Below are 24921 nucleotides of genomic sequence, written 5' to 3'. Positions count from 1 at the left end.
AGTACAATCAGACTGGAGCCATTTTCCTTCCAGTCCTTCAAGCCTTTTTTTCGGGGGGAGGGCATTTGGGATAAAAAGACAAAACAAAACAGCAACCTTCCAGGCGGGGGGGGGGGGGGGGGGGTTGGGCCCCCGCCGTTCAAAGGCAAATGACAACATTTAAAGGCGAGATGCTATTGATAAGTCATGTAGCAGCAAATACAAACATTTGATGCTATGACGCACGCATATGTGGAGATAGCCATACTGTACGCCACCCGGCATCTTCTCAATGCTTCATAAAAAATAATACTTTCCCAAAGACGTTGAAACCTTTAGAAACACAATGAAATGGGATGGGATGTTCAACGTATTCCCACATTAGGTTCCAGGATACCCCGCAGCCGTAACGAGGATAAGCAGTAAAGACAACGGATGGATGGAGGAGACTGACACCATGCTCCTTCCAAGCCGCTGGAGCCCAAATCATCGATAACGATGATATCCTTTTTTATTTCATTACGAGAGGAACAGAACTCCTCCTACTTAAAATATGTACTATATTCTAATGAATACTTACCCTAACCACTAATCAATACTAACCCAGTCAGTAGCAGGATTAGCGCCCTGCTAGCGCAGCCTCCGTGTTTACGATGTGTTTACACTTTGCTAATTTGTCTTTGTGACCGTTAGCGTCCAAGTCAACATTTCCACGTGGTAGCGCCCCACTCTTGCGTCCGTCCGCCGCTGCTGACAAAAGAATCAATGGGTGATAAACGCGTTCCTCTGGCGGGCCTCAGTTCACCACTTGAGCAGCCAATTGTCCCGACGGCCATTACCTGGCCAATAAATCAATAGCGGCACAAACACTCCATCAATGACTCGGCTAAATCGGCCTCAGTGTGGAAACACGTCGCCGGGCTGTCTTTTTTTTGGGGGGGGGGGTAGAGTGGAAAATGAGCATATGTTAGAAAATGAGCCTGTAAAAACCATTTTGTGTATTTTTTTAACCCCCCCGGCATCCCCAACCCCCCCCCCCCCCATGGCGGTGGCGATGTCATTCAGGATGTGGCCTTTCCACACTCATAAAGAAGACATAAAAGACACATTGTGCTCCCATAAAGCCTAGCATAGGTGAGATTTATGCTTCCGAATTGAGAGCCTCGCTGTCTCTAAAATGTTTGATTTACGCTGCTGGGATGCGACCGGAATCACCGTGTGGAAGGAAGTCACGTTCCTCTCATTGCTCGCCTTCTTTGGATATTTTCTTACCAATGGCTTTATTTCACTTCCTTTCAATCCCGGGCCATCTCACACGGGGGGGGGGGCATTTCTAGTCGATTTGTCTGTCCACTGTCCCATGGATGTTCCCATGGATGTTCCCATGGATGTTCCCATGGATGTTCCCATGCATGTTCCCAATAATGCTCCCATGTTCTTTCCCATGAATGTTCCCATTTTCTTCCCATGGATGTTCCCATGGATGTTCCCATGGATGTTCCCATGGATGTTCCCATGGATGTTCCCATGGATGTTCCCATGCATGTTCCCAATAATGCTCCCATGTTATTTCCCAGGAATGTTCCCATTTTCTTCCCATGGATGTTCCCATAGATGTTCCCATTTTCTTCCCATGGATGTTCCCATTTTCTTCTTGTGGATGTTCCCATGAATGTTCCCATTTATGTTCTCATGTATTTTTTGATTGATGTTCCCATAAACAGTGGTGTGAAAATGTTTTTTCCCCCCTTCCTGATTAATTAATGTATTTTTTGTCAAACTTTAATGATTCAGATGATCAAACAAATGTAAGTATTAGTCAATGACAACACAACCTGGATGGATGGATGGATGGATGGATGGATGGATGGATGGATGGATGGATGGATGGATGGATGGATGGATGGATAGATGGATTGATAGATGGATGGATGGATGGATGGATGGATGGATGGATGGATAGATGGATGGATAGATGGATTGATAGATGGATGGATGGATGGATGGATGGAAGGAAGGATGGAAGGATGGATGGATGGATGGATGGATGGATGGATGGAAGGATGGATGGATGGATGGATGGATGGATGGATTATGTGTGTGCGTGTGCGTGCGTGTGAGCGTTATGAAAGACGTGAGTGAAAGAGGTGCTAATGTGCTTTAAATCTTCACCCCGGCGTATCAAAACGTTTAAACGGGCCCGTTTTCCGCGGGCAGTGTTGAGTCTTGCGGGATGAATTATTGATGCTCCCGTCTGGCTGGTAGCTCAAAGCATGACAGACAGGAAGCAGGTTCCCAGGACCGGCTTTCATGTTCCGACGAGGGTTCTGTCTCGCAGCTACAAGCCGATGTCCAAGTCTTTCCCAACGCTCGGGTCCTGTCGGGACACCCGCCGCATACTCGGGTGTCAAACAAGCGTCCCACCTGTAATTAGCACGTGGCGGGCTCTCGGCGGTGGGACGGCCGCCAGCTCGCCGCGGCTTTTACGAGGCCTTCTGGTCCTTTCTTGTGGTCGCCGTGCCGCAATTAGAAAGCGTCTCCCTCCGATGGCTGGGTGGCAGAAGGCGCTGACACGGCCCGGTCTTGTCTTGCTGTGTGTGAGGCCGTGGCTGCAGGCGGCAGGCGGCGGGCGGCAGGCGGCGGGCGGCGGGGGAGCGTATGATGCAGGAAAAACATACTTAATTACGTTTGACAGGTATCTATTAAAGTGCATTCTTGGAGCTGCAGGCCCGCTCACACCTAATGGAAATCAACCGCTGGCCTGCGTGCGCCGTGCAAGATCTTCACGGCGATGTGCGCCGCCATCGGATAGACAAATCACGCTAATCAAAAGCCGCAGAATGGGACGATGCTTCTTTGTAATTAGTTATTCAAAGCTTCTTTTCACTATTAGCTCAACGAGCACTCCAGCGTCTCCTCCACGGGAGATCACCTGTTTATTCCGCACAATAGCGCCGTGATTGGAATCACGCCTCTCGCCTCCGCCGAGCCGACCATCGCGCAGACGCCACTTCTTGATGTTGCGACCCACGAGGGAAACGTAAAGATGCACGCGTGCGTCCGATTGGGTGGGACATGAGGGACGCTCGTCTGTCTTCTCCGTCTGCTTTGTGCTCTTTCATCTGAAAAAGTTGCCCGGAGACTGGCGGCAATGGCGGCGGAATCCGAGTGCGAACGTTTGAAGGAGACGAACGACGCAACCTCATCAATTATGCGCGTGCTGGCGGAGGCAATAACGGCGCCGCATTCAAGGAAGCGCACTTGATGTGTAGTCTTGTGCAGACGACAACACCGGCTTTGTTGTTTGAACCACGGCGGCCATGTTGACATAGTAAAACTGCTAATAAACTATTAATAGACGCAGGAAATAAAAGGAAAGTTGCTCGAAGGCCGCCGAGGAAGAGGCTGCTACATTTTAGGGTTGCATCGGACGAATAAGGGTGTTGGGAAGTACAGTCGGCCCTGCTTTACCGTGGTTGATTGCTTCCAGACTTGAGAAGTGAATTTTCACAAAGTAGCATTGTGACTCTCTCAATACGCTTTTCACTACTATTAGAGTCCTGTAGACATGAAATAACACCCCTATAGTCAACTGTACACTCCTATTATTATTTGTCTGCACCACATTGCTCAATTGCAGTGAGCAGGCTGATAGAGAGCTAAGTGGTTGCTAACGCTAATGCTAATGCTAATGCTAATGGTTTAATTAATTTGAAAGTACAAGTTACATTGCAATATATGGCATACTGGAGTTAGCCTCCAATTGATTTATTCTTAACCAAGAAGGACAAAGTTAAAAAGCCAGGAATGTACCACTTCCACACCAAATGGGAGGATAACTTATTTTCACGTCAGACATGGCAGGCCTGACTACCTGCGGTGTGAAGGTCATCTAATGTCAATGCAACATTCCTGACACGTGGTGGCCTCCATCGATGTGAATTAATTATGAAACATATGGCCTACTAGCTAGCTAACAAAAACAAACATGGCGCCACACGATGTTTTCTTTCCACTCTGGTGACCGGTCGGGCCGGGTGGACGACCGTGGTCCGTGCTGTACGCTCATCCAAAGCTTGTGGTCATCCCTGCCATGGCGCTGAAAGCCCCGCGTGGCGTCTGGCATGAGGCGACGTGCAGGCTGGAGTCCCAGGCCGCCTGCTGATGCACCTGGTGCCTGGCGGGCCCCGAAGGGGAATACTTGATGTAAGATGTAACGCTATCAGGACAAACTTGTGCATGCTTTGGGCCGCAGGCGCTAACTGTAAAAGCACGATGGAGAGCGTGATGACTCGTTCCTGGCTGGCGTCCTTTCCTTTGCCTTTTATGGACCACAACAACGGATCCCATTTGTTCTTCGGTGGTCCAGCCCCTCTGACGGGGGGCTTCTGTAGCAGCCTGCATTCCTGCCAGGAGAATGACCGACGCTTGAAGTAATGAAGCGCATGTCAAACTGGGAGGGGCCGTCTCCGGCGAATACGAGGCTTTGTTGGCCGCACGTCCCGCACAGACCAGTCCTCTCGGAGCAGGACGCACTCACGCGGATGGAGGGCGGACTCACGCAGGTGAGCATTTGCCGCGGGGACACTCGGACGCCACGGGACACGGGGGTCACCACGGCGGCGGCTCCGGCGGCGGCCATTTGCCACGCTTGCGCTAGCGTAGCATCAAAGCGGCGGGGCACACATGTACGCGGCGGGATTAGAGGAGCGTAACAAGGACGGCCCCAACCCATTCACCGCTGGCACGGCCGCCGCAGACTCGGCACCAGCCACTTTTTAATGCATTCCATTTAAGTTTAATTACTCCAATCTCGGCGAGGGCACACAGGAAGAAAAGGCCCGGGCGCTTGTGCCGAGCAGATTACCCGACTGCCCTGCCAAGTCCACGGCACGCTGCATCCTAAGATAGAATTCAAATTCAAATGCGGGCTAAAGAAAGTGCAGCTGTCACCCCTCTGGCCTGCGAAGCCCCAACCAGATCAAAGATGAGCTGTCCTCCTCCCCGCCTGTGTAAAAATGAGCTGTCCTGGCCGTGCCAGTGTCTGGTCCCCCTGGGGCGCCTAATCCTCCTCTCCTGACTCCACACTGACAGTCGCAATAAAGGCGCTAAACCCCGCAAAATAATTACCAATTAAAACGGATGGAGAAGTCATCAGGTAGTGACTGGAGCAGGCCGGGGGGGGCGGGCGCGGGCGGGGGCGGCGTGGAGAAGCTGCCTGCCGCCGTCGACGCCAAGAACAACCTGTGTTTGCTCCTTTTACGGCTTTGCTCTTCTGGATGGCTGAGTGACCTTACAGAGCCGTATCAGACCCGCAGCAGACTCTTTGGATGTCGCGGGAAGTTTGTGTGAGGACCACCCACGCCCCCCCCCGACCCCATGGGAGCCAGAGGTGGTTGAAGTTGCGCAAAGACAACTTTTTTAATCTCCCACCTGGACCGCTCGCAGGAGCGACCTGATTGATTAGGAGCGTGCAGATTTAAGTTAGCGTGTTAGCGTGTTAGCGTGTTAGCGTGTTAGCATGTTGCTGCCCCGCGCTCTTAGCGCATTTCATGCAGGAGCTCACGTTTCAGCAGGTACCTCCTCCTAGCCGCTCCGCTCCACTGCTGGCATAAGCATCCCGGAGTACAGCGCGTGTACTAGTACATCTTTACCGTATCTGGCAATACAAGATGATGGTGGTGGTAGCGTGCACGAGTGCTGCCGCCACTCCAACACGTACTGTGACATTGTGAAGCATGGAAAAGTACCGTGCCGCCCGATTCCGGCTGCGCATGTTGGAATTGCCCTCAATGAGCTCTCCGGGCCGGCAGCACTCGTGCACGCTAACACCCTGCTTGACTGTCGGCAAGACACGATTATCTCATTCTTTGTCATTCTATGCCAGCTCACTTTGATTCACTTTCAGTGGATAGTACATCTATATACAGCTATACCAGCTGCACCCTGACTACTCTAAGTGATATACAGCTTTACTTTCTATAGTACTATAGTACAAATACTATACCATGCAGCCCAGCTTCCTGATGCTGCTCCATAATGTCCCAGTACATGTGGGAAATCCTCTTTCACAACTTCTCACGCCTGGCAGCACTCGTGCACGCTACCACCACCATGCTTGACTGTCGGCCACACATGAATGTATTATATTCATTCATTTCATAGAATAAAAATACAAATCATAATTCCAATCATAAGAATTAGGAATTGACATTGACTGATGTTTTGTTCATAAACCAATGAAAAGTTAATAATAATAACAGCCATAACCTCATGGATGGTTAAATCAAAAAGGACTAAAATATCACTGTGAACATGCCCCCCCCCCCCCCCCCCCAATTGTACCCAAGTTAACGTTAGCGAGCTAATGCTAACAGATCCCTCCCCTACCCAAGCTGCACTGTGACTACTCTACAGCCTCGGGTCACATGTTAGCTTTATTGACAAGCGTTGGGGAGAAATGGCCGCCTTGTGTTGTTCTCGTGTGGTTCCATACTAGGCCCCATTTACTGGCCCCGCCCACACGTATGTGCACGTGCATGCGTGTGCACGTGTGCTTGCACCTGCACACCGCAGGGGTGTTTGCGGACTAGCGTGCCACGGGGCCCGGGGCGCTAATCCACCAGCGCCACACTGCCGAATCCAGGTAAAGTGATCCTAAAGCCCCCCCCCCCCCCCCCCCCCCCGTTCTTAGCGTTAGCCTTTGAGCCGTGACTATTAGCAGCGCGGCACATCAGACTGGGGAACATCCAGTCAAAAGCAGTCTGGATCGGGACCCACACTTTGACAAGTTAATCTCCTCTCTGACGGCAGGCAGAAAGGGAGTCAATTGCCCCCGACAAAAGGATTGGGACTTGACCGGGTTCTTTTGAAGATCCGCCGCACAAGACCTGCATCTTTGTCCCGGGAAACCTCTGCTGATGGCTGGAACTGCTTGGAAGCCTTGAAAAGCCAAACCGGAATGGGAAGGCCCGACATGGACCGGGTGGCCACCTCATTAGGGACACCCGGTAATAAACAGGTGGTGGGCGGTGACGTCCGCGGCCCATGAATGGATTTCAACTGGCTTTATGTTGCCGGAAGAACGGAAGGAAGGGAGGAGTAGATGACGTAACGCTGCAGCCATCTTGAAGGAGAAACATGGAATTGTGGCCGCAGCTTTATTTTTATTGGCTAAAAATTGAATTGAAAAAATGGACAATAATAAAGTCAAAATATTAGAGAAAATCCTGGGGCTCAGGTTGCAGGGAAAAAGCCACCCAAAATATTATATATTGTAATATTATGGGAATAATTATGCTCATTTTTGAAGCATGAAGTTGAAATAGGAAAGAAAAAAGTTTAAGGATTTTAAGAAAAATTAGGTGGGGATACTCCTAGAATATGTTATGGAAATCTTTAGCTAATGATTTTATTATTATAATTATTTTATTATTATAGAAAAAAGCTTTTCTTTTCATGAGAAAAAGTCCCAATTTTACAAGAATAAAGTCATAAAATTAGTAGCATTAATTGGAAATTTTAAAGAACCATGAAAGGCGCGAGATGACCCCGTACTGTGCAGGTGAGCAAATCAAGCTCTCCTTTTGAACTTCCCTGAGCTCAAACGTTCCCTTTCCCAGGAAGACGTTTTCCATGCCAGCAGTGCCAAACGCTCCAGGATGAGGGGACGCCAGCGCCACCGGGGACTTGGAGCGTGTGCCTGAGTACAGTGCACCCTGCTGGGCCACAGCAGGTGGCTCCGCCCCCTCGCCTTTTCAAGGTACACTTGGTCACGTCCTCATTTCCTCCAGGCGTGCCCACACCACACCTACGTTCTTCTGCAGGAACCAAAAGGTGGAGAAAGCTCCGGCGTGGATCTGGAGAAGCAGAAAGTTATCAACACGGCTTTGAACATGTCAAGCGTCTCTAATCACCATTCTTCTGGAAAATGACAACTTTTCTCTCGTAATGTTCAACGACTTTTCTTGTCCGATGAAAGCGTCGTTGCCAACGTTCGGGACTTCATGAGAGTTGTCGTTGCAGGAAGGTGTTTCCTTTTTTCGGCTCCATTTGCACAAGGTCAAGTGCTTGCGTTGGCGTGCAGGAAAGAGTCAAGTTACACAAGCTCGTCAGCCTCGCAGCGACGTCGGTATTCGGCTGATGAGTCGTGACCCGAGGGACGCTTGGCATCGCTGATATGACTCGTCTTTTGTCTTCTGACAGCGTGCCAGAATGACCGGGGGCTAAGTACTCTGGGCGTGTTCGCCGCCTTGGACCTCGCCGCGCGTTTGACGAGCCTATGGGAACCAGATAGAAAGAATTTTCCTGGTTGGACGCTCCTGTCTTGAACCCGTAATTAGAGCGAGCCCGGCGGCCAAGTGTGTGTTTACCGTAGCGCCACACGTACACAAACACGTCGCTTTGGACCATCCGACCCGTCTGGGTGCTTTTGGTTCAAGTCTTTCTGTGCTTTGGATCAGTTCAGACACTCCGTCTGCTTGCTTCATGTCAGGATCAGGAATGATAGCATCTAATTAGCGTCTCCGATTCCCGCTCGTTTGCCGCTGACGGGCCAAGACCGCTTCAACCTTTAATCCACTTATTGCGAGGTGAGACGTGCTGGCTCGCCCCATATCTCCCCAACTCATCGTTGACATCATCACCAGTTTGTTCTTCATACCTTCTTTCATACTTAGCAAAGCAACGCTTGGAGATATGCTTAAGATAAGGTAAGGTAAGCTAAGACACGCCTTTATGTGGGACATTCCAAAAGTACAAGAGGAGTACAAAGTCAAGGTAACCCGAAACCCAACGTCAGTTACAGCCGAGTACATGCTCATCAGGCCGCGGGTTATTGCACGCTTTATTGCACGCTTTATTGCACAACTCATTTGTCTCTTTTCTCTTTTTGTTGTTTTATTATTTTTCCAAATATTTCAACTTTTGTCGTAAATGATCTTTTTAAATTGTGTTCTTATTTTATGAACCCTTTATTCCCATCATAGTAGAACGTCTACTCCAATCAAATGTTATTTTGTTGTGTTTGTTTCTCATATTGTATATATAAGATATATATTTTCTCATAATCTAACAATATTATATGTGATTCATGACAACATTTGTCATTAAATGACAACATTCCTCCTGATATTTGACGTTTGTGTTGTATTTTCATTGTTTTAGTATGTGCCCCAGACAATGGAAGTAACAACCACGGGCTGCAAATGGCCCCCGGGCCGCACTTTGAACACCCCTGTACTTCACCAACATGACTGTTGAGTCATCAAAACATCAATGTGAGTGGCGACCCAAGACTTTTGTATGAGTAGCATGAGTAAATAAAAAAAAAGAATCTTAGTGCTCGGAGGCCTTTTTCCAGCAGTGGCGTTAGCCCCCCCCCCCCCCCATCCCACCCCGCCCCCCCATTTCCAAGCGTTGCACTCAGTCACCTCCTGGTAGTCGGGCCTGCGTGTCGTTAATTGTCCGACCGACTCGTAGAGCAGCTTTTGTGAAGCCGGCGGGCAAACGTGTGCGTGCGCCGACGGCCGACATTCTCCGACAAGCCGCGTGGGGGTGGGGTGGGGGGGGGAGAGGGGGAGGGGGGGTATCTGAGCAAACACTTTCCCAGCACACACAGAATATTATGGGCTGTAAACGCTCCATGTGTTTATCGTGAACGTTGCTTGGATAACCCGAGCGGCGTTTTGACTGAAAGCTTCGTACCTGGTGTCCTCCTCATCTCCTGGGTTGGGCTGAGGCAGGTGAACAATGCCAAGAATGTACCTTGGGCACTGTTGGACCTTGTTGAAACATCTCAGGTGGATCTCCTTGTCATGCCAGTAAGGTTGGAGGCCAGCAGGACCGTCAAGGGAGGAGACAACTTCCTTCCACCTTTCAATGTTTGCTTCTCTCCTGCTGCTTCCAAACCTTGAAGGAGACCAGGCCTTTGGAGATGTTTCTTCTCCGGCAGATGGCGTCTGATGGTGATGGGACCGCACTCCACCAGTAGCAACCTTCATTTGGGCCCAGGAAGGGTTCACGCCTGGCAGGCCCACATATGTTGCAGTAAGTACCATTTCCTGTTCTATGGTTATCGTCACAGTTTTCCTTTTTGCCATCAGTGGTCAAAAACTAAGAAAGGGAATTTATTCCTTTCTGTCTGACAGGATTGGTCGACATGTCAAATGTTTCAGGTGTCTCTGTCATGGCGGCAGGCGGAGCCACCGTAGCGTTCCCGCATAGCGTTCCTGCGTAGCGTTCCCACGTAGCGTTCCCACCGAGTCTGCACTCTGGAAGAAGGTATTGTGACATGACTTTATCTCCAAGTCCCAAACACACGATTAATCCCGTGAAAAGTGTGATTAACTTGACTCCAACCTTTGCTCACCAGACATCCGTACCTTGGGACCTCGGAGCTGACCTGAGGCGGTCCAGAAGACAAAGCGGACAAAGCGGACAAAGCTGGTTCCCGCCTGTCTATGAGTCTATGAATATGCATTTGAGGTTGAGGTTTGTTTGCGACACGTTCCTTGTTTTGCCTGACAGATGAGAAGCTTTAAGGTTGAAGGACAGTTTGATCATTTTGGGATGGCAGAGAAAACAAAGCACATTTTCCTGTAACAGGAAGACAAGGCCTGCAGGCCATCTTCATTAGAGAGCCCACTTTAGTCTTCATGCTAGCGCGTCATTAGCCCGGCCACAATACGTGCGCATCCTCTTGACAGCACGACATGCACGTTGTTCAATAATTGCCCCGTGAAGGACAAACAAGCAGCATATTTAGGGAAAAATAGGCTTCATTATTCCAGGTGCAATCACCGGCTGAGGATTTTAGGCCTTCGCTCTTTGGCGCTTTTGTGCCGGAAGGCCGTCTGATGTCAGAGTGCCTCTCAGCACATTAGGAATTAAAGAGCGCCTTTGTGGCGTCTTCAAATGGAGATGCTGCCGCGCGTTCACGTCCGCCGCCGCCGCCGCCGCCGCAGCTGGTGGCGAAGAGAGGCTGCGAGCTGCGACCTTTATGTGCCACCTGATGGGCGCAAGGAGAGGAATGTGCTGCAGACGTGCGGCTCCATGCCTGAGTTAGCCCCCAGACGTCATTTCACCATGGCTAAGCACGACGATGCTGGGGGGTGATGATGACCTCATGGGGTCTTTGGTGGGTGCACCCATCCACCAAAATGTTCATTTTGGGTTTTTAACTTCATGTCCTTCCTGTCTTCATTTAGCATCACACATAATAGGCGTGTCAGCAGATGAGAAGATACACGAGATTGGGTCTACGACACGAAAGGTCTAAAATGGCCGCTACCTGGGGAAGGTCCATGGCGGCAAGGGGTGCGTTCCACCCCCACCGGGGTAGGCGTCCCTACGCCAAACTTGGAAAAACTGAATGTGAAGCAAAGGAATTCCATGTTGGGGTTTTGAAACACGGATCACATTTGACTTTGCTCATGGCGGCACCAGGGAAAAGAAGATGACCACTCGGGACCCCGCCCAACGGACAGGTTTTATTAGCGGAATAGCTGCGTCCCATTACGTGCATTCTTGGGGACGACCAAAGTCGCCAAAGACAGGAAGCACCCAAGCGAGCGTGGCGGCAGAGGACGCGCGGTTGGCTGCCTTTCATCAAGAGCATAAAGCAGTGGCCACAAGGGGACCAGTAAACACATTAAGAGGGGCTATTGACACGTCCCCGTAGCTATGGGGGTTGGGGGGGGTCCTGATAAGCTACATGCATTAAGCCCCCGCCCCCTCATGTTTAATGTATCCGTGATCACAAGTGATTGTAAGAGAAATGAATCAATAAGAATGCCGGCGGGATGACACATGCTGCCACCTACCCCCCCCCCCTTTACCCCCCCATCCATTTTGATTGGGGACGGGGGGGGCTGCTGTTGTTCGCCCACGTCTAGGTGAGGGATTTTGGTGCCGGTGCTTGGAGGAAGTCCATATGGCGGGGATCAAAGGTGTCGCTGGGTGCACGGTTCTGCTTGGTTGCCAGCCACCGCCGTTAATTAGAAAACAAGATCAGAGGCAGTATTAAAATCCAATTAAGCCCGTATGAACAGATTGCCAAGTGATGTTCACTAATGCATTACTGAGCACCATGCAAATTTTAGTGGCAGCATTTGGCTTTATGTGATGTGTTTGTGTCATTAAGACGGCGCGCGTGCCCGTGAGGCGCGCGTGCGCCGCGTGCGCCGCGTGCGCCACGTGTGTGTTTGCCGGCAAGCCCAGGCTGTGTGACATTGCGCTGATCCCTTGCTTGATACACACGTCTAATCTCATGCAAACAATCAGCCAAAGCTCTGCAGGGGAACAACACGCGTCCCCGCAGTCAGATTGGATCATACGCCGTCTTACAATTAAAGAATAATTGGGAATGCTGAATTATTGATCCGTCATAATTGACTTCTCTGCATTCCATTTGTTGGAGAATGTGATGCACGTGGGGGGGCGGGGAGGGGGGGGGGGATCCTGCAGATTAGGATCAAAATGTGCTCCATTTCTTATACTGAAGCCTTTATTTTAACTGGACACCAATGATTGACAGCTCTTCACTGCAACACTTTGACGTGTTGGATAGCTAATGAAAGCACAGTCAGACTGGGGGGTGTCTAACATGTGGCTCGCGGGCCGCACTGGGCCTCAGCACGGTTTACAAATATCCTTTAACCGAATAAAGCAGAATAAAGTCTGACATATCAACACCAAAAAGTTATGATTTTACAACAAGACAGAAAATTAATGACAACTTAGTAGTATAAAGTACAAATATTCAACAAAAAGACGTGTCAGAATGGCAACCAAAAGAAAGAAAACAACCGAGATGAAAAAAATCAGCTGTCATTTTAAAAAGAGTAAAGTGAAATTATCAGAAGAAAAGTCACAATATTATGAGAGTAAACAAAATATATAATATCACTTCTTCTCCCTTTTCTAGTCGGGAACTGATATTTTCCTGAAACTTACTCCTGTTTTATGGCTGATTACTAAAGAACGGAAAAAGGCGGAAACCAACTTTTTTGTCTGACGGGAGTCTAATCTTTCCTGTGGTAGGTTCCATCTTGATATAGCCGTAGAAGATAATGATCTGTGTGCCTTGAAACATCAGTCAAACTCATGTAAGGCGTTGTCTTTGGAAAAATGGCTGGGATTGAGCGACTTAAGAACATAGTCAGACACCCACAGTGTATTGATGACGCAACAAGACATGATGTCATTCAAGTACGCTAACCAAGGCGTCAAGGGTACAATGCTACGTGTGATGCTAATAACCGCGGCAAGAGTTGAATCATACTTGAAAGAGTTGAATCCTACGAAATCCGGGGGGTGGGGGGGGGAAGGGCCGTTTGAGCCAAGTGTGATATTGCGTAACATCCACCTAGCATCCCAACCTGAGCGTTGGGCAGCGACCTCGGAACGATGCTAGCGGCGCTCTTCATCGGCGTTCCCTTCAGCGACAGCAACCTCTGCACGTGACACGCTTCCGATGCAGCGGTTGTGCAGTCAGTCAGTCAGTCAGTCAGACAAACAGTCGGTGAAACGCGGCAAAGCGAGCGGTGACAAGTGGATGCAGCTGGCGGCCCGTGGCCCCCAGCAGCAACATTACGGCTGCCGAGGGCTGCTAATGTGCGTCTGAATGGAGCCCCTTTTGAGACACAAAATAGAATTCTGATTAGAAAGGCAGGAAATACACATGTGGAGTGCCGGAAATTGTTACAATGTGGAAGCGTGGCACATTTGGCAGCGTCTCAAGCTGCGTGGGGAGCAATGAGATCTTAATGAAGGCATGTGCCGCCATCAAACACATTTGCATGTCTTTTATGGCTTCTTCACGTCGCTTCCACCCAGACGTGTCCTGACTTGGCTCGCATCCGCTCTCTCCTTTCACGCCAGCCTCGACGCCGGGCTCCTCTTCGGGACGCAACGCGAGGTCCGCTGCCCCCCGTGTCCCGAGAGCGGCCCGTGTAGTCCAGACATTGGGTCAAACAGGAAAGGGGAATACATTTGGCGTTCCCTTAGAGTGGCGTGGGCGTGTTCAATACGACCTTCTTTTCCTTTCTCTTTGGATGTGGCCTCCATGGAAAAGGTTTGGACCCCCCCCCCCCCCCCATCTAATGGCAGCCAGTCCAAGAGACCGTTTCTTCATTTTCTATGTCGGGTGGGGGGGGGTATGCTGGAGCCTATCCCAGCTGACTTGGGGGGAGAGGCGGGGTCCACCCTGGACTGGTGGCCAGCCAATCCCAGGGCACATGTAGACAAACAACCATTCACACTCACATTCATGCCTATGGACAATTTGGGGGGGGGGAATGAAGCTACATGTTTTTGGAATGGGGGGGGGTACCTGGAGAAAAGCCACGCATGCACAAGAAGAACATGCAAACTCCACCCAGAGATGCCCGAGCGGAGAATCCAACCCAGGTCTTCCCATCTCCTGACTGTGTGGCCTACACGCTAACCACTCGCCCACCGTGCAGCCAACACAATATTAGTCAGCGTTATTGTTGGGAATTTGTCACTTTCTTGCCGTGCGTCTTAAATGTTCTAGACGTGAGTTGTTAGCAAAACATGGCTTGGAGTCCGTCTGGCACTTTCAGGAAGGGAATCCATACATTGGGCAGATCCATTGGAATAAAGGTGGAGGCTAACATGCCGGGAATAAACAAGCAGCAATCAGCCCCCCCCCCCCCCCCTCTTTTATTTTGAAATGTGCGTGGAGACGTCAGAGCCGCTGACTGCCAAGAAACGTACGCCATGTTTTTTGTGTTATATGATAGTAATCAGATCAGTTGGCATGTTAGGATTGGGAATATGTCACTTCTTGGCTTTGCTGGGACTTCCTGTTCAGTACTGTTGTTCTTCTAACTTATTTTGGGTCATAACTCTCATAAAATATTGTTATTTATTCAAGAATGTAATCATAATAATTCCATCATGAGAGTTAACTATTTCTTTGTTTGCTGTTGACCAAACCAGACGGTAATAAATCACATGGTTTACTTTCTTTTTGTCTTTTAAAAAAAAGGGACAAAAGTTGAGATTTACTGCACTAAATGGTAATAATAATAATAATAATAATAATAATACTCCAATCTCCTTTGAGTCATGAGCATTGTTTAAATGAAGACAACGTGAGTATGAGGACGTTCCTACAGACAGGAAGTCAGACGCTCCCCAATGAGGAGACAAGTTAGCTAGCACGGCTAGCACGGCTAGCACGCCAAAAAGGACAAAGTCAATGACAGGAGGCGGCGGCTGGAAGCGACGCCCGGTGTGGTCAAGCACTTTGATTGACAGGTGTCATGACTGGCTGTGATTGGGCCCCAGACGAGGGGATGCTAATTAGGCAAACGTCCTGATGGTCAGCAAGCAGCTGCGTCCTGGTGGTTGCCGTGGTGACTGCTGGGCCTGGTGGAGCAGAGGTTGCCTCAGGTGGAAGTGATTGACAAGTGATTAGGGCCGTGCCGCCTCCTGATTGGTCAAGACGGGTCATGTTCAGCCTTTTTCAGCGTTCCACGGAAGCTTGGTGTCATAGCGCTCCTTGGCTGGCATCATGGCGGTTTGGGTCTCCTCAGGGTAAGGCTTGCATCCCACACGGCTCCTCGTGGTTGTTCACATCTTTGTTCTTCAAGCAGGGCTTGGCTCCTTCTTCTGCTGGCTGGTGCTGCCTCCAGCCACCCGCTGATGCACGGTAAGGCCTCCTGTGTGGCTCAGGGCAGAAATAATCCCCGTATTGTAGACCATGGCCATGCCTGTGCTGTGGTGACCTCTGGTGTGCCGCCATGGTGCCAAACGCCTTCCCCGTATTGAACATTGTTAACCTTTGACCGTTTCCTGCTCAGGTCCAAAGTCCTTCCCTGGTAGTCAAGCGTCAAAGCCGGCGTTCACACCTGAGCTGTCTGTTTCTGGAGCAAAGCCCAGATCTTCATACGATGGACCTCATCAGCCAGCGCACATAGTTCTTCCACCTTCTGGTAACCCTCTTGGTGTGTCTCCCGTTTCCGAGGAGTTGCTAATGTTGTCTTCTCCTAGGGAATCTGCAACTTCCAGGCTCTTTTCCACCTGGTGGTCTCGCACCCCACGGTTCTCTTGACCTGCCAGGCTCTTCTGTCATGAATGCACCTGTACTTCCTGGTTATGTGCATGATGGTCATGTGGCCCAAAGTGATCCATTTCCTGGACCTCTGCTTCCGCCATTCCACCCCCAATATCAGCCCGGAGAGCTCTTCCGCACGGAGAAGACCTTAGAGCAGGGTCACAATGAGAGGGAGACCAAAAGTAAAGGCCCCCCTCAACTGCTGCCTCTTCCTTTGGACACGGTAGCTCCAAGTGGACCCAAGTTCTCTATGCCTCCTCCCCCGCCGTTCCCATACGGTTTTCTTCCCTATCCTTTTGACCGCAACTTCCTGACGGGCCAGTACCCCCCAGGTACGCTGTCCCACTTCAGCACCAGCTTTGAGCGGGGCAGGAACTACAACCACGACGTCCACTATGAAACATCTGAAGAGGACGACGACGATGACGAGCCAATCAAGCACTACTTGGACTACGCCCCTCAGAACCTGGTGCAGCCTGGAGCGTTCCGGCGTTGGCAGCTTTCAAACTTCAGACGAGATCCGAGCTCCCAGGGCGACTACAATCCTTACAAGCACAAAGGGCAAGGAACCCAGGTCTATGATGTTCCTCAGCACTCCAGGCTGACTCGGGTAAGCCATCAGAAGCATGCTTGAAGATGCCCCCCCCCCCTGACCATTCTGCTTTGTCTTGCAGGTTAGACACTAAGTGGACTGTTTGTGAAATAAAACATGTAAACACATTGTTGGGTTGACTTTGTGATGCTTGGAATGTCCGGGATCAGTTGGATCGTTGATCGGGGTTCCGTGTCAGTGATGGATGCTACAATCGCCAGCAAATTAATTCATTACTTCGGGTTTTGTGCGTCAGACTTTTGAGTGACGCATGTGGGCGAGTGTTCAGCGTTTTGATGACATTAGCTGCCGTTTGTGAGGCTGGGAAGCTCGTCATCGGAAAGTTTGTTCTTCACGTGGCGTCTAAAATGTAAGCTATTTAACACGCTACAAAAGGCATTGATCAGCATCACGTGCTTCCTCAAGGACTGGTGTAGATGGCCTTAGGCGTGTGGGGGCGCTAGTCGCTAGCTGGCGAGGTGTCACTACGCCAGTAAGTAGTTCTTCAGCGTAACAATGTTAATGGTGTCGCTGTAGTTTCCTGTTTGCCGGTGTTACTGATGCCAACGTAGTCATTTGAAATAACGGGTACTTTTATTCATGCAGTGTTACTCAGACTACTTTTGTTACTTCCAACCGGACGGCGTCGGCTCCTCCGACTCAAAGTGCATCTTAATGTGATGCTGTCAGATGGCAGACAGGAAGTGTAAGAAATGCAACACCCTCATCATCTTCATGGCGTCAGAAAGGCGTATACATCACACATGTTCCATCAACGCACAGCCAGGCGTCGTCAGGCCCATCTGGCCGCCCCGTTGACGAATGAGTGACATTTTAGCATGCCGCCCAATAAATGCCCGTCCATGAAACGGCATCACGGGCCGGCCGTGATGTATGGTTGCCATTGGGCCGGCTGCCTCTCCCGAACATGGCCAGCAGCCCAATCTGTTGGAGCGAGGCGGACGCCGTTAATGGACAGTGGGCATCCTAATTTATGTAACAAATCACCTTTGAAAGACTCTCATTGATCTTTAATTAGAAGCAGCTGTTAATCACCGTTACGACTCCTCGGTGGCGTCGTAATGCTTCCTGCCGCAGTCTGTTCCACCGCGAGAAGAGCAGCATCAGCACGCTTTGTGTTTTTGTGCTACCCGAGTACGCGTCCCACGTCGTCTTAGGATCATTGATGGGACACCAACGTGACCTGACTAACTTGATTGGAGCTTTAAGGCCGCTACCCTTGGAACTTTCACACGTCCTCCTATTCAAGTACTCAACGCGGCCCGAATACTCTGGTCTCGTCTGACATGACGTCCTATTCAAGTACTCAACGTGGCCCTAATACTCTGGTCTCGTCTGACATGACGTCCTCCTATTCAAGTACTCAACGCGGCCCTAATACTCTGGTCTCGTCTGACATGACGTCCTCCTATTCAAGTACTCAACGCGGCCCGAATACTCTCTGGTCTCGTCTGACATGACGTCCTCCTATTCAAGTACTCAACGCGGCCCGAATACTCTGGTCTCGTCTGACATGACGTCCTCCTATTCAAGTACTCAACGTGGCCCTAATACTCTCTGGTCTCATCTGACATGACGTCCTCCTATTCAAGTACTCAACGCGGCCCTAATACTCTGGTCTCGTCTGACATGACGTCCTCCTATTCAAGTACTCAACGCGGCCCTAATACTCTGGTCTCGTCTGACATGACGTCCTCCTATTCAAGTACTCAACGCGGCCCTAATACTCTGGTCTCGTCTGACATGACGTCCTCCTATTCAAGTACTCAACGCGGCCCGAATACTCTCTGGTCTCGTCTGACATGACGTCCTCCTATTCAAGTACTCAACGCGGCCCGAATACTCTGGTCTCGTCTGACATGACGTCCTCCTATTCAAGTACTCAACGTGGCCCTAATACTCTCTGGTCTCATCTGACATGACGTCCTCCTATTCAAGTACTCAACGCGGCCCTAATACTCTCTGGTCTCGTCTGACATGACGTCCTCCTATTCAAGTACTCAACGTGGCCCTAATACTCTGGTCTCGTCTGACATGACGTCCTCCTATTCAAGTACTCAACGCGGCCCTAATACTCTGGTCTAGTCTGACATGACGTCCTCCTATTCAAGTACTCAACGCGGCCCTAATACTCTGGTCTCGTCTGACATGACGTCCTCCTATTCAAGTACTCAACGCGGCCCTAATACTCTGGTCTCGTCTGACATGACGTCCTCCTATTCAAGTACTCAACGTGGCCCTAATACTCTGGTCTCGTCTGACATGACGTCCTCCTATTCAAGTACTCAACGTGGCCCTAATACTCTGGTCTCGTCTGACATGACGTCCTCCTATTCAAGTACTCAACGTGGCCCTAATACTCTGGTCTCGTCTGACATGACGTCCTCCTATTCAAGTACTCAACGCGGCCCTAATACTCTGGTCTCGTCTGACATGACGTCCTCCTATTCAAGTACTCAAGGCGGCCCTAATACTCTGGTCTCGTCTGACATGACGTCCTCCTATTCAAGTACTCAACGTGGCCCTAATACTCTGGTCTCGTCTGACATGACGTCCTCCTATTCAAGTACTCAACGAGGCCCTAATACTCTCTGGTCTCGTCTGACATGACGTCCTCCTATTCAAGTACTCAACGTGGCCCTAATACTCTGGTCTCGTCTGACATGACGTCCTCCTATTCAAGTACTCAACGCGGCCCTAATACTCTGGTCTCGTCTGACATGACGTCCTCCTATTCAAGTACTCAACGCGGCCCTAATACTCTCTGGTCTCGTCTGACATGACGTCCTCCTATTCAAGTACTCAACGCGGCCCTAATACTCTCTGGTCTCGTCTGACATGACGTCCTCCTATTCAAGTACTCAACGCGGCCCTAATACTCTGGTCTCGTCTGACATGACGTCCTCCTATTCAAGTACTCAACGCGGCCCTAATACTCTGGTCTCGTCTGACATGACGTCCTCCTATTCAAGTACTCAACGCGGCCCTAATACTCTCTGGTCTCGTCTGACATGACGTCCTCCTATTCAAGTACTCAACGTGGCCCTAATACTCTGGTCTCGTCTGACATGACGTCCTCCTATTCAAGTACTCAACGTGGCCCTAATACTCTGGTCTCGTCTGACATGACGTCCTCCTATTCAAGTACTCAATGCGGCCCTAATACTCTGGTCTCGTCTGACATGACGTCCTCCTATTCAAGTACTCAACGTGGCCCTAATACTCTGGTCTCGTCTGACATGACGTCCTCCTATTCAAGTACTCAACGCGGCCCTAATACTCTCTGGTCTCGTCTGACATGACGTCCTCCTATTCAAGTACTCAACGCGGCCCTAATACTCTCTGGTCTCGTCTGACATGACACCACCCACAGGACAGAAGTAGGTTTTTGGCGCTTGGTCACGTTGGACTCTCCCTGCTAAGCAGCATCACACCTAACCCTTCAAAGTCTACGTTGGACTGCGTAAGACTGCAGTTGGCGACAGGGATGAATGACTTCCTTGTTGGCCAACAACACGGCCTCGTACGTCCATGTTGGTTCGGCCTTGAGGAGGTACGTCGTTCGATGTTTTGTTCCTCTTCTCTTCCACAGTCGCCAACATGCTCCCCGTCAGCATCAATCATAGGTAGGCCGAGATTTGTGTACGGGAGCTGATTAGGCTATGTACCTAATGAAGTGTCCATATGTCGCCTGCTTTGGCATCTGGCGGCGTCCCGTGCCAGGTGTGGAGGAGATACAATGTGGAAGCTGTCACTGAACAAACACTCGTTGCCCATCTTCTTCCTGGGAAGAAAAAGCAGATAAAAGGAGATGATTTCCTTCCGTGGAGTGTTTTATGGCCGCCTCTTAAGTTAATGACACAGAAATCAATTCCCACGGGGGAGGGAGGGGGATCCAAGTTTTATTTGCCGTGGTCTTCATTAAGATGATGCCTTTTGATGAGGTTTGGTCATCTTTTGTCACGTTGACTCATTTATCTGTCTAACCTCACTTGCGCACAAAGAACGGCGCGTCCTTTTATGCTGCGCCTCGCATTTGAACGGCTTTGTGGCGTGAAAGGCGTATCATTAGGTACGGCGCGGGCATCACATTCCATTAGCGCCTACAAGCGCCGCTCCGGTGTGCGGGATGTGTACGGGCCGGCGTTCAAACCCACCTTCGGCGGCCCGCCGTTGCCTTGTGATTAGCACACAATGAAAGAATGCACCGCGGCTTAAAGGAGCAGGAGGGGAAAGCTGCCCAGTGAAAGACGGCTGCGCGTCGCACGCTATAATTAAGGCGCTCTGCTCTCGATGAAAGCGGATCGCGCTGGCGGGCCCTCGGCTTCACAGCCACTTTGTTTTTACGACATAATTACAGTCCAAATCGAGTGAGGAGATTTGATAACGCGCTGCGACGAGCTCCAGTCGGACGGCGGCGCTGACCCCCCTCGGGCGTCTACCTGGGTCCACCTGGGAGGTCTGCTAGCTGACCGCTAGCTAGCTAAACGCGACAGAAACAAAAAAAGACAAAGACCAAAATAAATCAATAAATAAAATGAAATCCAAATAAATGTGACAAAAGATGCTGTGGAGACAGCTAGGCTTGTTCTGCTTGGTCCTGGATCTAGGCCGGACCGGGAGGCTCAGCTTGAGCTGGTGTCCCCGAAGTAAGTCCTCCTCGCCACCAGGGGGCAGTGGCTTGTTTGGGATGCTCCAAGTCGACCCAGCACATGAAGTAAAACAATAAGTAAATAAACTTAAATAATAAAAGCACCAAAAAAATGATTGATGATGAAAGAGTACTATAAAAAAGAAAAACAATCCTATTTATGATCGCCATGGTTCGACAGCCGGGCAGTGATGTGACGTGCAGATCCATACTGAATTATTGATACTTTTGATACCAGCTCTGAAATGGATTCTCAAATTAGCAATACTTTTGTATTTTAACAAATGAATTATGGCATTTTTAATGTATCGAAATTATAATTTATTTAACTAATAAGTGTGATATACACAACTTTTTCAAATGTACCTGACACATGGGGTGAATTTGCAAGGCATCCGTATCGGATTGGTATGGCCGATATCAGCTTGTATCGGATCGGAAACAAAATCATTGGTATCGCACTACCCCAGCGTGCATCTGCCTCCGCATTAAGCAGGGTGGAAGAAAAAGTAGATCCCTCCAACCGCGCACCATTTAGACAAGATCTCAGTCATTTCATTGCTTTTTGTGAATATAACCACCTAAAACGAGTAAGTATCAAAGTATTGATATTGTGACCATGAATGTTGGACCTGGTATTAGAGATAATGCTACTTCCATGGATCCACACATCACCACTACGAACTAGCAAGGCGAAGCTTCCAGAAGGCTGATACGGGATGAACCCAGGACTCGATGGACTCGGCTTTTGGCGTCTTCTTGCTGGAGGACAAGGTAGCACTTTAGCTTCCATTTCACCTTCTTAACCTTCTTACCGCCAACTGTTGCTTAGTCAGCTAGCCGTAGCCACAAGCTAGTTAGCTGCATCGTGGTGGTGGCTTGCTATGGTGCTAAACTTCTTTTCAATCAAGCAGCATAAACAAGGGAATACTCTAGCGGTTTAAAAGAACACGACGAACAACAAAGTGATATTAAAATGCTGGTCATTCCTGTCACTCCCACATTTAGTGGACTAGTTTCTTAGTTAGCTATTTAGTTTGTGAGCTAAGGGGGGGGGGGGGGGGGGGGGCTGGGGGGTCCGCAGGGGCCTAGCCAGCAAGACAGGAAATGATGTATATGTGTGATAGAACATTCAGAACCTTCCTTAATGAAATACTGTATGAATCTTTGCAGAGGTGATGTTAGATAAAGTTTTCTGTCAAAGTCTGACACCCCCCCCCCCCAACTGCCATATTAAACCTCAGCCCCTAACCCTAATCAGCCCTGGTCCCCCAGCCCCCCAATTGCCCGTTATTTAATAAAGGCATGAAGTGCTTCTATAAATGTTTCTACGTGATCTAAAAGGCTCTTTGTCTCCTGGTTGCTCAGAACCGGATTGGATATTTGCGTATATGAAGCCGCCCCCAAGCACCCAGGAACCACACCGCCTGACCCCCAAACTATGGCGTCAACAATTCCCTTCATGAATCCAACAACGTTCTCTCCGTAGAAGTCAAGGTAAGATGTACACGGGACACACTGATTGGACAGACCAGAATAACCAGGACCTGTACCAGACAACTTTATTGGCAAGCTTGTGGCCAAACAGCAGACATTGGGGGTGCATTGTGGGGGTGCATTGTAGGGGCGCCAGATGAAAAGGAGGAGAAAAGCTGCATGTTAGCAAGGCAGCCAGGTGTCAGTCAGGCGGAACTCTGGCATGGCTACCGAATGACAATAAAGCAATATGGACGTGGCAGTGTGCAAGGCATTGTTGGAAGCGTACATGAAGTGCTTTAGGCGCACCTTGCAATGCAACCTACCTACATGCTGTTGTTCTCAGCGTCAGTGACGTGTGGAATTTGTTTTCCATTCCCGTTTGACGTTCAAGCAGAAGCTGTCATAGATTTGTCAGATCAACCACGTAGATGTTCGGACTTCCACCCTTAGTTGCCGAGCGGGTTCATTGATGCTCACGCTTCATACGTGGAAGAGATCCGTGTTTACAATTTAGCAACACGCTCACTGTATAAATAAAGAATAAGAACACGAGAACGAGTGTTGATGATCATTTTTTATTCTAAATTATTAAAAATATATATTTAAGGACAGCTGGATGTGAGTGGACAAAGACCAGTAAGTGAGAGAACAGTCAGTGGTATTATTATTATTATTATTATTATTATTATTATCCATCTAGCTTCTATGCCGCTATCCTCATTAAGGTCGCAGGTATGCTGGAGCCTATCCCAGCTGACTTCAGGCTAGACGCGGGGTACACACTGGACTATTCGCCAAGCAATTGCAGTATTATTATGATTATTATTATTATTGATATGAGTGTTGATGATAATCTTTGAGCATCAATCTGTGGGAAAATAAACATTTCAAAACATTGTTTTATGACTTCAAAGTATTAGCGGTCACGTTAAAATCTCTGCTGGTCCCGTGTGGCGAGACACCCCGACTGTAGGTGGCTGACTAATACTGGAAGTTGAGGAAGGAGTTAGCGGATCCTGGCTGATCATGCCAAGGTGGGACCTGAGAGATGTCCCCTCACCATCAGTAAGAATTTTTACGAATGTAAAAAGAGGAAGATGTCAGTAAATGAGCTGCTTTGTTCGTGCCGTCCCGGTTCTCCCAGAATGATCCCAAACCACAGCAGTTAAGTGACCGCCACTCCCCTCCATCTCTCCAGACGGTTCCCAAGAAGCGGCATCTGGGCTGGATTTCCTCATTGGGCGGGCAGCGCAACTCGACTGGAAACGGGTCAGGGACACCAGATTAGTACGTGGGTATGTGCAGAAGGGCCGCTGGGGCCCCAGTCCTGTGATCCACCAGTAAAGTAGGATCTCTGCGGTGGTCCTGTGGTTCGGTGCGGCCCGGGAGGCGGACCGCAGTGCCTGCTGACACCCTGTTCCCCGAGGACATGGTTTTACTCCAAACCGTGATTTCCCGTTTGCCTTCTGACGACTGGAAAGGCCCCGGCACCGATGGTGACGGAGATGCGGCACCTCTCCGCCACCAGCGCCTCGGGCCGGGTCGCTGTCGGTCTTTTCAGGAAAGAAGTGGCCGGAACGTTTGTGTGGCCTCTGATTATATGGGGACGCTTAAAAAAATAAGACGCTTCAGTACAGGAATAATCCTGCCAAAATAAATTGCATAATTACACGTTTGAGGTTGGCGATATGATTTACGGCTTTGCAGAAACACACACGGCGCATACGACTTTGTTCTCGGGCATGTCAAGATGACGCCTGGAATGTCGCACGGATGGAAACCTTTTTTTTTCCGATTCTAACGTGAGTTCCCGCCAGGATGAGGCGCATCGTTTGTCATCTTTTAAGCTTTTATTGTTTTATGGCGACCCGTTTTTCTTCAAACGTGAAATGAAACATGTGCGGAGAGTCATGCAAGTCCAATTGCTGTGTCAGTAGTCGTGCCACGGCAAGGTTAGGGCTTGTGAGAACATGACATCCTCTCAGTGTGTGCATTTCTGTTGACCAGAAGACCAAAACCCTCAACATGGCACCCAGATGTGTCCGCCTGCACACACACACACACACGCACACACACACACACACACACACACACACACAAGGGGAATGTCTGAAA

At 49.7% G+C, this 24921-nt stretch overlaps 1 protein-coding gene and 1 long non-coding RNA gene across 4 annotated transcripts in view; both read left to right on the top strand.

Annotated features, from left to right (window-relative positions):
• Positions 1-15785: 15785 nt before the first annotated feature.
• On the top strand, positions 15786-16783 carry LOC131132575 (uncharacterized). Its single transcript, XM_078794670.1, has 3 exons — positions 15786-15941; positions 16000-16673; positions 16738-16783. The coding sequence occupies exons 2-3, from the start codon at positions 16080-16082 to the stop codon at positions 16747-16749; spliced, it is 606 nt and encodes a 201-aa protein (XP_078650796.1). The 5' UTR covers positions 15786-15941; positions 16000-16079; the 3' UTR covers positions 16750-16783.
• Positions 16784-22693: 5910 nt separating this feature from the next.
• The window catches only part of LOC131132540 (uncharacterized), a 39234-nt gene continuing 37006 nt past the window's right edge, over positions 22694-24921 (top strand). For all 3 annotated transcript variants that reach the window (XR_013629376.1, XR_013629377.1, XR_013629375.1), the window contains exon 1: positions 22694-22824. This is a non-coding gene — a long non-coding RNA (uncharacterized LOC131132540). The remainder of the gene's footprint in view (positions 22825-24921) is intronic.

This window comes from Doryrhamphus excisus, linkage group LG11, assembly GCF_037039965.1.
Source record: "Doryrhamphus excisus strain RoL-2023G ecotype Guam linkage group LG11, RoL_Dexc_Guam_v1.1, whole genome shotgun sequence".
NCBI lineage: Eukaryota > Metazoa > Chordata > Actinopteri > Syngnathiformes > Syngnathidae > Doryrhamphus > Doryrhamphus excisus.
Note: the sequence above shows the minus strand (reverse complement) of the source record. Positions and strands in the feature narration are given on the sequence as shown.

Excerpts from the sequence above, each read along its gene's own strand:
- LOC131132575 (XM_078794670.1), top strand. The coding sequence starts at position 16,080 with ATGAATGCACCTGTACTTCCTGGTTATGTGCATGATGGTCATGTGGCC.